Source organism: Acomys russatus, chromosome 31 (assembly GCF_903995435.1).
Source record: "Acomys russatus chromosome 31, mAcoRus1.1, whole genome shotgun sequence".
NCBI lineage: Eukaryota > Metazoa > Chordata > Mammalia > Rodentia > Muridae > Acomys > Acomys russatus.
Genome location: NC_067167.1, coordinates 24,532,111 through 24,547,648, shown reverse-complemented (window position 1 = coordinate 24,547,648; position 15,538 = coordinate 24,532,111). Strand labels below are relative to the sequence as shown.

General features: G+C 35.3%; 1 protein-coding gene across 2 annotated transcripts; it reads left to right on the top strand.

Moving 5' to 3' along the window:
- Nucleotides 1-5,588: 5,588 nt before the first annotated feature.
- On the top strand, nucleotides 5,589-14,382 carry Nts (neurotensin). 2 transcript variants are annotated; one of them, XM_051139629.1, is made up of 4 exons: nucleotides 5,589-5,725; nucleotides 8,026-8,087; nucleotides 11,401-11,625; nucleotides 13,976-14,382. In XM_051139629.1, the coding sequence occupies exons 1-4, from the start codon at nucleotides 5,653-5,655 to the stop codon at nucleotides 14,126-14,128; spliced, it is 513 nt and encodes a 170-aa protein (XP_050995586.1). In that variant the 5' UTR covers nucleotides 5,589-5,652; the 3' UTR covers nucleotides 14,129-14,382. The 2 variants fall into 2 exon arrangements, with proteins under 2 accessions (XP_050995586.1, XP_050995585.1); XM_051139628.1 differs by having other exon boundaries at nucleotides 11,401-11,667.
- The last annotated feature ends 1,156 nt before the right edge of the window (nucleotides 14,383-15,538 follow it).

The following is a 15,538-nucleotide window of genomic DNA, read 5'->3' as shown; positions in this document are numbered from 1 at the left end:
ACAGGAACAAGAATGAAGTAATATAAACTATCACTTTGTCAAATACACTATTAATGTCTTAAGGCCAAGAAAAAAAACAGGTATTTTATTGAGCCATAGTGTTGTAGTTCACAGCCAGATTGTTTTTCCACCGTACATAGGTCACTCACTGTCTTTGATCCACAGAAACATGAAAAGAAATGAAAAAAGAAGTTACACTTTTAAAAAAGCAAATCTGCTATTGATAAACAGTAACTAAAATGAATCTCAACTTGACATGTTGCCGATGTTGTGGAAACACCCACAAATTTCATAAGATACCATTATTACCTTGACGAAAATTGTCTTACTCTGGATTAGTGGCTCACAGGCAGTAGGTGGAAGAATCCTTTCACAATGGTCACCTAAGACCATCAGAACACACAGATATTTACATTATGATTAACAACAGTAGCAAAACTTCAGCTACAAAGTTGCAGTAAAATAACTGGTAGGGGTGGGGTCACCACAATCGGAGGACCTGTATGAAAGGGATGCAGTAGTAGGAAGGTTGCCAGATAATTACACTAATTTGGAAAAAGAAGAAAACCCGTGAAGATGACTGGCAAAAGATTTTTATTTTTGTCTTTACTTAGAAGGACACCATACAAGGACATTTTGTTGTCCTTTGTTACATTACATACTCATCACTATCAGGGGTAGTGACTCTACAGGTGTCTGTTTTCTTAAACATGAGACAGAAGATAGTAACTGAAGTCAGCAGTGTGACACTGTAGAAGAGTCTTCATTAAATGTGCTAACCCATTAACATGCACATCACAAACAAGCCAGGGGTTATAATTTGAGTTTTAGATGTAAATTTAGCCTTGACTATAGAAACCCATCACGAACTATTCCAAGTTAATCACCTATAAGGATATAGCAACAGAAACTGGAAGAACCATCAAAATTGAGCTGGGAATTTGTAGAGATTATGGGTGAAGCATGCTTAGGCTTACAGTGGGAAATTGGCCATTTGGTTTCCATTTACCGAAATCTCTAATGCCTGTGCAATACACATTTAGTGTATAAGATAGTGTATATGTGTGGGTGTGTGTACACACATATCTATCATTATGTCCTGAAAATGGTCTTTAATTGAACAGAAAAAAAATCAATTGGGCTTATAGGAGTCTGACATATTGTTTGTTCAGATGACTCACAGCCACAGCTCAAGACCGAGATGCATTTAGAGAATAAAACTAAAGCCACAATTTATCTGAGCATTGAGCTGATAAAGGCCCATGGCTCCAGGGTGATCTCCCTCAATGCCATTTTTCGAGGTTGATTTCCTTAGCCATGGAGGGAAAGGATGACCTGCAAAAACTGAGAAAGCTACGTGACTTGAAATGTTCACATCAGACTGAAAAAGAATTATGGAGATTTCAGAGACTGTGTCTCAAAAGAGTGACAAGCTTGACATGAAAACTACATGAAAAGCATCTAAAAATTAGTATTTTCATTAGGCCTGGGTATGTAAATTTTAAGCAATTGTAGGTTGTAAACTTTCTGAAGACATACTGAGTCCTTTCCATCTGCAGTTTGTCATGAAAAACACAAGTATTTGAAAAAAATCTATGGAAAACAAAAGGAAGTGGGAATATTTTAGATTTATAACTTGGGAAGGTTTCATTGGTTCACATCACAAAAGAAAGTATTTTTTTTAAATAAGCAATACTATCACAAGGGATATCCAGGACCGTCAAAAGAAGGCAGCAGGCTGTGGCTGTTAGGAAAAGGAGACTAGTCATAAAGTGAGGACGTAGGTCAGTTCAGAAGCCTCAGCAAGCCGAGGGTGGGTTCAGTGATGTGATGAAATCTCTCAAGGCTCAGGAGGAGCTGGTGTGGACCTGCATGACCACTGTCCATCAGGTGGTTTCTCGCTCTCCGGTCTCCAAGATAAGCAAATTAAAACATCGCTGTTTTATAATTGTCCATTACTTCGCTGTCTCTGTTGATTAGAGAAACTGCCTAATGAATGTGTGCAACAGAAGACTTTCCAAATGTTGAGGTCCACCTACTGTGGAGTCTGTGCCATCACTGGCGACCCTGTCATGGAGACTGTGACCTGAGACTAGATGGCTAACGCAGGAAGTGTCACAGATGAGCACAAGCACTTATTACTCCATAAAGCAGTTGTCCCAGGCAAAACGTCTGAAGAATAAAAATTGTTCACGTGTCTCTCCCAAAAGATGCCTAAAACACCGTGTGAAAGGCATCATTCGGGTTTCAGCGTCTGTGTGTGACATTGTACGTATACATATGCATGCAGGTGAATGGATCTGCACCTATGAATGTGTATGGAGATCAGAGATTTGAAAGTGGGTATTTAATAGTTCTTTCAGACAGAGTCTATCATTGAACTTGAAACTCATTGATTTGCTTAGGTTTGCTGGACACAAGCACTCAAGTTTTCTTCTGCTCCCACTCTGTCCACCTGCAGTGTAGAGTTAACAGGAGCACGTGGCACTTCTAATATTTTACATTGCTTCTAGATATCCAAACTCAAGGTTCACGCTTGCACTACGAGCCCTTTACGAAAAGAGACATCGCTTCTGATGATGTTTTATTTACATGTTTTATTCTTATTTCTAAATATTTTTTGAAATTACAATTACGTCATTTTCTCCTTCCATTGCATTCTTCCAAAAGCTACAATGAACTCACCTCCCATTTCTGTCTTTCAAATACATGAAGTCTGGTTTTTTTTTTTTTCTCTTTAATTCTTGGTGATTGTGTGTTTGTGTGTGTGTGTGTGTGTGTAAGTGTGTGTAAGTGTGTGAATAGACATACAAGTCTATTCAATGAGACTTGTATGTATGCTTTCAAAACTGACCATTTGTTATTGCTAAATCATTTGATATATTCTTCCCTTGGAGAAGATCATTTCTCCCACTCTTAGCACTCTTCAGTTGCCTGTAGTTTTTGTGTAGAGTTGAGCTCTCTTGAGCTTCTTCCTGCCTGCTCCCCTGTTCATGTGAGCTTGTCCACTGATGCCTGTGGGTTCAGGTCATGTTTAGGCAGTCATGTTGATGAAACATTGGCATGTATCTTCTGACAGCTTTAGACATTTAGAGACAAAATCTTACAGCAAACTTCCAGTTCCTAAAGCTCTTATAAACCTTCTGCCTCATCTTCTGCGATGATCCTTGAGCTTTAGGTGTCTGAGTTGATAGGCTTTTAGTTCTTTTCATTATGTTAAAATACTGAAATCATTTATTCTGAAAGGTCTCTGCGCCATTTACAGTATGGGCCTTGTTATATTTCTCGAGGCACTTGGTGAGCTATTTGTTTCTCTGCCAGGACTCTGTTATTTTGCATAAAAATAGCTGAGACTCTGTGAGGCCACTTTCGGCTGTTCTCTTGGGAAGATTCACAGGCACTGAGCAGTGACCACTGGGCACCTGTGACTTCTAGCTGAAACAGATCCTTTAATACTATTTCTATAGCTGAAATAAACTAAGGTAAAAGGGAAATACCAATTAAAGGCCACATTTATAAGCATTGTAATCTCATCAGAAAAAATATCTATTTCTTTTGATAATAAGGAATATTACCAAAGAGAACCTTTTTGGCTTTCAGTCATTTGACATTGGTTGATAATGTGTTCTTGTATTTATCCTTAGTATTTATTATATCCCTACAATAATTCTCATGTTAATAATGAATATTCATATGATATGCTAAAAATGAGATGATTAATTAGGAATACACTTATAAGCAGTTCCTTAAGTTTCACTTGCTAGGAAATCACTTCGGGGTGATAAGCATCACATTTGCCTTTTACTATCAGTCAGCTTGCACACATTTTAACACCTTTTCAAAGATTATTCTTTGTGTTTTACAATTTAAAATGCAAAGAAAGTAATTCATTTAAATATTATACAAAATATATAATTTATGGACTTTCTCATTAAAATAGACCTAAAATGATTCTGTCACACAGATGCTGGGTTAATGATAGAAAAGCAAGCCTTCTCACAGAGAAAAGGCCTTTTAAACTTCCACTGCTCCCCCTAGCGGAATAAAACATTTCTGCATACTTCAGGTTTGCCAGTTAATCATCTTTTAGAGAAAACTATTTGAGGTGAACAGATTTGGTACATTTGTTTCACGGAAACAAAAAATAAATAAATAAATAAATAAATAAACTAATAATAAAAGAAAACTTCTATTTAACTTTTGGACATTGAGTTATATGACTGTATCTTTATTATATAAACTATTTGTAATTAATAATTCAATATAATGTGGATTTTCTCTTAGTTGTTGTTATAGGATTAGTGCTTTTTTTAGTTAAACAAATCACAGAAATCCTTGATTTCAACTATTCTCATCCCTAACACCAGTTCAGACCATTTCTTTTGTTATCAAATACCTAATAGAGGAATAAAGTGACACCCCAAAAGGCATCTGAGCAATTTACTTTGAAGAGCTGACAGAAGGAAAGAATAGCAGTGTAACTAACAAATTACCTGATATTTCCCTCTTAGAAATGTGACTCTGGTGGATGGTAGGTGTATAGATTTTTTTTTTCTGTCTGAAAGCAGTCTCATTTTTGTTTGTTTATTTGTTTACTACAAAAAGAGGATAAACTGAGGGGGACAGTTGATATAATGCAAAAGAACAGTGAAAAGGGATTATGAATAAAGATGAGGGGGAGATACAACATCAGTAAGAAATCAAGAAAGATTTAAAAAATTTAGTAAAAATATAGTGAATCTGAAAGGCATCGTTAACACAACAATTTATAGTTTATCTTCTAACAACAACCTATTTAGGTCTTTATTCTATAACCACTCTTTAAGACATCCAATTGGAAGACAGTATATGTAATTTAGTCTCTCCTCAGTTATATATAATAAACTTTCAAGTGAGTAGAAAATAATACTATTCATTAGAACTAATTTTCTTCCTTTTGTACTGATTTTTAAATTTTTCTTTAGATTGCTTTGTGATCCCACTATTAATTCCAGCTTTTGCCTATTTCTTTTCCTGTTTTAGTACACACTATGAAAACTCTTTATGAGTTTTGAAACAATAAAACATGTGCTCAGAACTTTGTGTTACCAGAAAATATACCCCAAGCCATTCACTCTTCCAAGTATAAGGAGCCAGTAACTTCCCCTAGAGCTTTTACTTAAATATTAGGAGTATTTTTTAAAAATCACTTTACCAGAAAACAAAATGACAAATTCTTGGAGTGGGGGCATGAGGGAAAATTAGGAAAGAATGGCACCAGGCTTGCTCCTTACTATGCTGTATATGGCACTGCTTTTGAACAACTCTTGCTGTGAGTCAGAGATCCTGAGCAACAGCTGCAATTAGGGAAGATCGTCACTTTCAATCAAGGTTCATGGGTATTACATGAGATGAGGGACAAAGGAATAGGAGGGGGAGTGGGGAGATAAGGGGAGGGATAAAGATGATGCAGTGTACATCCTGTGCAGTCATGACATCACCCTGCAGCTCATATATATATAGGGAATGGCCAGAGCATCTTTCATAGTTCACTCACATTCAAAGCCAGCTGAAGGCAAGAGAAAGCACCGAGAGAGAGAGAGAGAGAAAGAGAGAGAAAGCTCCTTCAGTGTCTTTCTGGCTGTGTGGACCTGCCTGTCAGAAGTCTGAGAGATGATGGTAGGAATGAACCTCCAGCTGGTGTGCCTGGCGCTCCTGGCTTTCAGCTCCTGGAGTCTGTGCTCAGGTAAGCTCAACTGCATCTCAAACTCCCTGAAGTGATTTCTTTTACAGACTGATGCTACTCAGGTTAATGATTTCAGGAAGACTCTCTCTCTCTCTCTCTCTCTCTCTCTCTCTCTCTCTCTCTCTCTCTCTCTCTCTCTCTCTCTCTCTCTCTGTGTGTGTGTGTGTGTGTGTGTGTGTGTGTGTCTGTCTGTCTGTCTGTCTGTCTGTCTGTTTATCTGTCTGTCTCTGTCTGTCTCTATCTCTGTCTCTCTCTGTCTCTGTCTCTCTGCCTCTGTTTTTATCTTTCACATTCTGATTATAAGAACTGAAACGTTCATTTTCCTTTTTAAAAATCTACAAAGCAGTATAGGGGTTTCAAGGAAATGCAACATATTCTCCTTTGGCTTGTAACCACTAAAGAGAAAATAAATAAAAGTACTAAAAGAGGGATGAAAAGCTGAATTGGGCTGGCCATTATTAAGGGAACAGAAGCAGTGCTTGTCAGCATGCAGACATTAAAAGATCCCATTCACAATCTTTTATTCTCATGTTTACTCACTCTCTTAGGTTGTTATTGTCTCAAATTATTATTAACTCTATATGGGTGTTAGAACATGTGAAAAAATATCAATAAATAAATGATTAAACATTATTTACAGAATATTGTTTCTAATGCTACATAAAATGCCCAAGTCTTTTCTGAAAGCACATTTTATAGTCTTTCATCATAACAGAATCACGATATGAATATAGCTGTTGCTTCTCTGACTGTAATTTAAGTTGGCACAAACTATAACCATAAAATTGGTATACTTATATCTGTGATAAATTTAGCTTTAGAGGATTTTGTATATAGTAGCTAAGGAGAAGGAATGTATTGTTAGCAGATATGTATCAACTTGCCTTGGAAATAAAATAGATTGAAAAGAGTAATATGAAATATTTTGATGATTGCAATGTGTTTTGATTATAATTTGAAAAATACTTGAACAAAGACATCAGTGTGGAAAACCTTATAGATAAATGAAGCAAAATCACTTACCTGATACTTGTAGATGTTGTACTGAATAAGCTGGACTCTTAAGTGTGATTAGAACTCCTGCTGAGATTTCTAAGTACAAAGATAGCTATCAGAATAGAATGTGATTTGTTTAGAATGATTTAGTTATTTTGTTAGCATAAGACATTGTAAATATTTTATCAGACATTAGAGTTTTCTATAACTATGATTTTATTAAGTCATAGAAGTTCTAAAATGGTTTTTGTTTAAATTCCGAATACTAGCATTTCAAACCATTTTCTGTGACAAGTGCACATTTTCATCAGTGATTAATAGAATTACTTTTATCATTCGTTTTGAAAAACAAACAACCAAGCATATATCTGTAGCAAAACACCAAAAGTGTCTCTGGAATAACTTCGTTCTTATATGCATTTTATCAGTTGTTTGCACCAGGTGGGTCTCATGTTTCAATAACTAGAGTAAAAGACGGGGCAGTTTTAAGCTCTGCCTTTTTTTTTTTTTTTTTTTTTTTTTTTTTTTTAATCACACGAGACCAGCAGATATTAAAGCACTCTACTACTGTTTAGTATTTCTAAATTTTGCTTCTAAATATTGCTCTATCTGATACTCATAAATGGAACCTCAGGAAATGTGTTCCAAAGTGAATCAAGGATCCATTCTCAGTCCTACTTAGCATGTGTTGATGGAGAGCTCCGCTTTTGCTTAAGCCATTTCCTCATGTGCTTATGGTAAAATTGAAAGCACACAGTTCAAACTTCTTGTGTAAAGCAGAAACCAATTCTTTCAAAGAGTATTTTATAAAATGACATTTGTAATGAAATGAATCTCAGTATCATTCTTATTTCAAAATCACTAGTAATTCCACGTTGCTTTCCATAAAATAAAATAAAAAGCAATTGTATTCATATCTTGTGCTCTTTATTACATACATATTTTCTGAATGTGTGAACTGTTGCTCCTAAGACTGACCTAGTGCAGCATAACTGATGATGTCTACATTATACAGTATAATTAAATGTTTTACTGAGATCCGATGATGAAACAATTCTAAGTCATGAATACTTTGCTTAGCAAATTACCAGGTGCTTATTTTCTCAGAAGTGATTGCACTTTTGTAGCTGTCAGCATAAAACTAACACGCGGTATGTTTCTTCCTGAATACTGAATAGAAAGAATTACCTGCAGAAGACTGTAAGCTTCAAAGCCTAATTCTTATTAATTTAGAATATGTTTGTTACAATACACTTACATGATAGGTGATTACATAATAAACATGTGGTTTTGATTTTATTCAGATTCAGAAGAGGATATGAGAGCTGTAGAGGCAGATTTACTGACAAATGTACATGCATCAAAGGTAACTTTTTTCTTTTCTTTAACAAACAGTTCAAAAACATATGAATACCCACTCTAAACATCATATTATTTTGTTTGCAAATCAATATATGTATAGTTAACTACCTCAAAGCTATAAAGGTCTTTGGGAGACATTTCGTATTTGAAATATGTTTTCTTCTTCTCAGGAGTCACAGGTGTTGATATGAAAGAGAAAATATCTATAGGACTGACAACTGATATATTTCAATATATTAAGCAGCCATAGATGATGTTATGGAGATATACAAACATACTTAATATTTATTTGTTTTTATCATTATTATATTGGCACAATGACAGGCATATTGGTGGGAGGCTAAATAAAAACTAAACCTAGTTGAAGGTTTGACATTTTTATTGGTTGTGGAAAATAAAATAGATTTTTCTAAAACATGGCTTCATTGCAACATGGAGGGAACTATGGTACAAAAGAAAGCTATGGAGAGACAAACATCAACCTTTAAATCCTAAAACCTTGACTTCTGGTTATTCAATATTGTGTAACTGAGTCAGTCAACAAGACTAAGATTTTCTGATAGGTTATTACACACTCCATTAACTATGAGTTTACATTCTCACTCTTTCAAAAGTCATAGTCACATATATTTAATATTTATTGAATGAGTCCAGTACATTTCTGTATTCTGAGCAAAATTTTGCAACCTTGAGAGCACCTTTTCTGATTACCAACCTTGTGTGGGAACAAAACTGTTACAATATATTGCATTAACATACTATCATATGAAATTAATTGATTCAGACTTAGTAAATTATTGTGTATCAATATTGATGGTTAGAATACAGTTACCAATTAAAAGACAGAGGCATTCTTTAGGTGAACACACCTCTTGGGACATGCAGAATTAAACACGTTTGTGGCAAAGCTAGGACTTAACACTTAAACACTGCTATGGTCCTGAAGAGACAATGTGGTAAAATCTAAGACCATATAGAATTCAATGATGGCCAAGATTTACCAAAATGTACCAAAATTGTATTTATTTATTGAATAGAATCCAATCATTATTTTGTTAATTGCATATCAGAAACATCCTCTTTACAAGTCTGCTTTATAAACTTAGTTAATATCAATAAGAAATTTATTCACATAACTTTAATAAATGCTTTTTTAGTGCTCAGTCAGATACAGATGGCTACATTCTTTTTGTTTCGAAGGTAGGAGGATATATGGAGTCAATTAATACTCCCTTAGGTTACATATGAAGTCCTTGGTGTCTTAGAATAGATTATATTTTTGAAATTCTATGTATACATTGTTTACACATATATGTTCTAAATAATCTCCAAAATGTAACAACTGTTTGTAAGTGCTACCATTCTGAGCACATGTGAGAGTTTGGGTTCTGCTCTCTGACCAAGCAAATACAAGAAAAATAAATTCACTATCTGAAATGGTGTCATTTTCTCCTCTGAAGAAAAGATCGTGCAAAGGTTTGCTTGAGCAGCCTAAACAGTTCAAGAGAAAATATTTAAATTATGTTGTTTCACTTCAACTGAGATCAGTACGATGCAAACTTTGATGAGAATTTATCCAGATGTAAAACCACTCCAATTTGCTGCAGGATAAAAATAAAACACACATCTCATGTCTTTCTATGACATTATTTGTCATTCACTTTTGTCATTCAGCAATTTTTGTTTGTTGGGAGTAATATGTAAGTGAGAACTCTAGAGACCACTCTAACCAAATGACTTCATTCAAAATTTTAATGAGAATAGTACTTGATTCTGTTATTTCAGTTCCATTATTAAAAACTCTAGAGATCATCTTCCCTCTTTCCACTGTTTAAATTAAGTATGCAAACAATCACTACTTTAGGATAAAGTTATTTAGACATTGAAGCACTATTGCTAAAATATCTAGGCGGGAGAAATTCCATTGAATTCAAATGGAAAAGAGAGTCACGGTCAGAAGGATTTGTTTGTTATTCTCACGATATTTTTTAAACATTTATCACTACAGGCATTGGAGGACAGTTTCATTAGGAAACGGTACTCGTATAGCATGCTTTCATTGGAAGCTAAATAAATTTTGTAATCAGACTCAAACTCTTATATATGCTGGGAGCGCCCGTGCATACTTTTGAACAAGCCACTGGAATTCAAGATCTGTTGCAAATGCTCACGTTTTCTGTATTCAGATATTAAGCTATAGAACTAGATGACACCTGATGAATTCAGTTACTTTCAACTTGTTGAAATCCTTGAATTCATCAACTGCTAAGCTGATCTTATATCAGTGAATCATGGGTCGTTAACTGTTAACCATAGCTCTTATGTCACATTTAATAATGGAACACACTTGACCAGGACTATACATGAGTTTATTATTTAGACATTAAATTTCCTTCAAATATATTATCAGGTGTGTGTGTGTCCTTAGTTATCTTTTGCTCCAGCTTTATTTCTGTGCAGGACAGGAGCTACAGTGGCAGTTTGTTAGACAGAAAAAAAAAAAAAAAAGTATACGATGCAGTCTGTTGCCTCAACTTTTTTTTTCCACATACCTTCTGTGTTCAAATGTGCCGAGGAAACACATTGTAATATTCCATTCCAGTCTATTCTATGTTCTACTAACCCACATACACATGCCACTGGATATTAGCATGCAAGTTCTCAGGATATTTCATTTAAAAGTCTTACCATTTCCATCCTATACTTGACAGTATAGAATGTTCTTTTAAAATAGTTGAGGTGTGTGTATAGTTTTCACTATACACACTACCGAGAAAACCAGACTCAGCAGGCTGCATTTATATGCATTTGTGCATACATATACACAATCATATGTGTGTACTAACAAGAACAATACCAAAACAAAGAGGCTATATTCGGTGTGGGGAGAGAGGGGAGGGGTTTGAAGGAGAATACTTGGGTAGGGCAGAGGGAGAAATGGAAGGGGAAAAGTGATGTCTAAAGAATCTTCCAAATGTAAATTTTAAATTGCATATTGACTGGTAACGAACAAGATAGTCCTGAAATAAAAGGGAATTTTTTTTTCTAAAATAATATACAAACTCAGAACATTGCATGCAATGGCTGGGTAGCGTTGCTCAAGGCATGCAGTAGAAAAGATTACAGGTTTTTTGAAAACAGAGTGAGTGTTCTTGTGCTCATAGACTTGAACGACTGTGTGTTAAGAGAACAATAAAACAGGCTGATGCAGCCATAGATTTATTGCAAGTAGAACTTATGATGGTTTAACACAATCAAAGCAGACTCCATCCTCTTCTAACAGACTTTAATTTCAATATGTTTTTTCATTGTTTCAGATCAGTAAAGCCACTGCTCCCTCTTGGAAAATGACCTTGCTAAATGTTTGCAGCCTTATAAATAACCTGAACAGCCCAGCTGAGGAAGCAGGAGAAATGCCTGATGACGATCTTGTTGGAAAAAGGAAACTTCCCCTTGTCCTAGATGGTTTTAGCTTGGAAGCGATGCTGACAATATTGCAGCTCCAGAAAATCTGCCACAGCAGGGCCTTTCAACACTGGGAGGTACAGCAGATCCCACAGATGGGCCCAAGAGTCATTGTACCAGTGAGCTCCCTTTTGTCCTCAATCCTAAACCCTGATGACATCATAGCAGGGAGACTTAAAAATAACAGAAAGTGATAAGCCATATTGTCAAGTCAACAACACTTCTTAACTCCAAACTCTGTTCTCCTCACTCTTAAAAGGATGGTTACATGTCTTAAGGTGCATTTAAACCGTATATGTAAATGGGTGGCAATGCTGAGGCAGTTTTTCCCTACATTGGTAATAGTGACATGCATTAAGAAATTTAAGTAACTCCAATTATTTTGCTAAAATAAAAAAAATAAGGTGTACTTAGCAATAAACAAACAATACAAAAGTTTCAAAGAAAAATAGGACAAAGAACAAAGGGGTTCTAGTTGCAACTCACAGAGTAGCATATGCATAGGAATTGTTTTTCAGCTTTTTAAATTGATTACTAGGCAAGTAAACTATTTCTTAATTTTTAAAATGAGTAATAGGAGCATGTGCATGTGTAATAGCAATCAGTCTAACTTCAAAAATCACTTTTCAGCCAGGCATGGTGGTACACGCCTTTAATCCCAGCAGTCAGGGACACAAAGGATTGATGTGAGTTCGAGGCCAACCTGGTCTACAAAGTGAGTCTAGGAAAGCCAGGCTACACAGAGAGATCCTGTCTCAAAAAAAAAAACAAAACAAAACAAAAAAAAAACAAAAAACAAAAACCACTTATCTACTCTTAGAACAAGCAAGAAAGATGTCATTAAAGAAAGAATGGCTTTATAGATGCATGTGGATGTAGACTTAGAGTATTTATTTATGCTTTTTGCTTGTTTCCTGGCTTTGAGACAAGGGCTTGTTGATATGTATCCCTGGCTGCCTAAGACATACTATATACTCAGAGTGGTCTCAGACTCGTAGCAATCCTCCTGTGCCTGCCTCACAAGAGCTAGTATCACATGTGTGCCCTGCCATGTCTGGTTGACCTATCTTTAAAGGGGAGGGGGAGCTGAAATTTTTAGTAATCTACTAATTATCAAAATAGCATTCTCAACAAACATATGAGTTTGTATTTCCCTGACATACATTTCACTAGACAATAAATTAGAGTTTGGGAAGAAGTATCAAAAATTGAATGAAAAGAAGATAACAGAATGTTCCTGAAAAGGAACATGGAGTTATATTATACTTTTCCAGTTGTTAAACTGTTATTTTTCAGATCAAGCTGTGAGAGCTTTGACGATGTTTAACATTGTGGGATTATACTAGTGTTGCAGGTCTGAGGCTGCCCTCCCTGTTAGTGTAACAAGCCTGTGAGTGGCTGCCAGAGGGATAACTTGTGGCAGGAGAAAATGCCACCAGAACTGCTGGTTTATGCAGACTGGTAAACAAAAACAATGCTTTCCAGATGAAAAAAACAAAAAGGCTAGTTCAAATTTACTTGTTGTGCTCTTTATCCTTTAATTTTAATTCCAGCTAAATGGTACAGTCTTTAAAACCCTAGTTAGCCAAATAAAACTTGAAATTCATATCTTAGCTGAGGGAAATGCCAATTACACCTTATTTATCCAGACAAGAAAGACTCTCAATAAACTAATTAGCATATAAGTCAACTGAACATAACACTGGAACTCTTGTTATTTTAACTGTTGAGTCATTTAAAAATCAAATGATAATATCATTCTGAGCATAGTGCAAGTAATTACAGACTACATACTTTATACAAACCAAAGATTAAAAACCTGCATTGCCTGACAGAAGTGCATGGTGATAGGATGCCATGCATGTGTGTTAGAGTTGAAACATCAGTATTTGTTATTGTGACCCCAAGGTTTAGGAGACAGCAGTAACCTTAGGAAATTTTAGCTATTTAAACAAAGTTTCCAAATTTGTTGAATTCTACATCTAAGATACTTGGAGTAGGCAACTCTTTCTTTGTTTAGGAAACTGGTCATTGCAATGGCTTTCAAGATATGTTACTAACTGACTTGAGTCAAAGTAAAAGTCTGTTATACCCTCTTATTCAAATGGCATGTCAGATTCAGAAGTGCATTTATTGTGATACATTTCACATCCTTCTAGGCTGCCATTATATATACAAAGCCTCAAAACTAACTTGAATATATCTCTTGTGCAGTTCTTTAGTTAGAGTATGTAAAATCGATTTTTGAAAAGAGGTAGGCTGAAGAACAGAGAAAGGACATAATCATAATGACTCCATCTCAGTCGTTGATAATTCTCTGTCATCTGATAAAATAGCTTCTCGGATCCAACAAGCACATTGTGCTCAAAATACGTAAAGTGAAATGTAGACTGCATATAACTTCCCTTTGTGTTTTCCTTGTTTTAGGTCATTCAGGAAGGTATTCTTGATAATGGCAGTGACAAAAATGAGAAGGAAGAAGTGATCAAGAGAAAAATCCCTTACATTCTGAAAAGGCAGCTGTATGAGAGTAAACCTAGAAGGCCCTACATCCTCAAGCGGGGCTCCTACTACTACTGAGAAGCTAATTCTTGATATGTGATTGTGATTGATCGCCCTTTATCTACATATATAATCATCTGTTTATCTAGATATATAATTATGTGTGTGAATGTGAAGGAACCTGATTATTTCATCTCTTCCACAGTCACGGTTTGCTGGATGTGATTTCCCTGCATTCATGAGTATTTGCCTAAATGTTTTCAAATAAATGTAGGTCTTGAGCATGATGTGCTCAGTGTAATTGGAATGAATAAAATCATATCACATGTAGAGTGTTTTGTAGTGTTGTAAGATATGGTATGGGTCGTATGAATAGCCTCCACATTTGGCATTTTCTATGAAATTATAGGAGATTACAGCATAGTCTGAGCACACATCATTAACCCAATGCAGAACAAATGCATCATTTTATTTATTTGGCTACTTTACTACAAGTTGAAAGAAACATACACTGCTTTCCAAAAATCTTTGCTTGTTCTCTCAGTACAAAGGAATGTTACTGTCATATAAAGGCCCATTTGAAAGAATTGCTAAGGAAACATTGCTATCTATGCTTATCTCAGTGTCTCTTTAAGTGGATATTATGCCTGTCAAATAAATTTGATAGCTAATAAAAGTTGACAAGGCACCAGAATCCAGTGCTTTATTACAAACGTACTTATTTTATGAGAATTCTTTAATTTCCCATCTCCTTTTTACATTTTAAGCTAAAATAACATACATGTATTTTTCAATGTAATGTTGAGATTTTTGTGATTAATATATTTTTTTTTCTCATCGGAAAGATATACCTAAGCTAAAAGCTGTGCATCTAATAATTCCTCTCAACTTTCCCTTAAAATCATGGTTTTGGCCTAATCTTAGCCTTTGCATTTTGGATCTATCTGTGACTTTCTAAATTATGTCCCTTATTGGATCCTGGTAGACATTCTTTTACAGCACTGGAGTCTATTCCATTGTTACCCAGGAAAGGTAGATTCAGAGACCTCTCTAAAGTCATCTTTAGAATGATACAACTTTTTGGTATTATCTTCTTTCAAGCTTAACACTATTGAGAGAAGGTTTACGGGTAGCTTACAGATTGCAGAGTTTTCATCACCAAACTCTGACTTATACTATTATTACTTCACTGTCCTCAGATAATCTGTAAACCTTTTCTTTTATAATATTTGTGTTGATAATTTGGGAATTTCATATCATGAACCCTACCATCACACTAATTATCCAGCCCTCCCAAGTCAGTCCCTGCTTATCCTTGTGACAGTCCCCTCAAGAAAAAGAAGGAAGAAGAGGGAAGAAACAAAAAAGAAATAAAGAAAGAACAAAAGAAAGAAAGAAAGAAAGAAAGAAAGAAAGACAAGTTCAATCTGTGTTGTGCATATACTGACTGAAGCATGGTCATACTCCTGGTGGCCAGTCCCTTAAAGG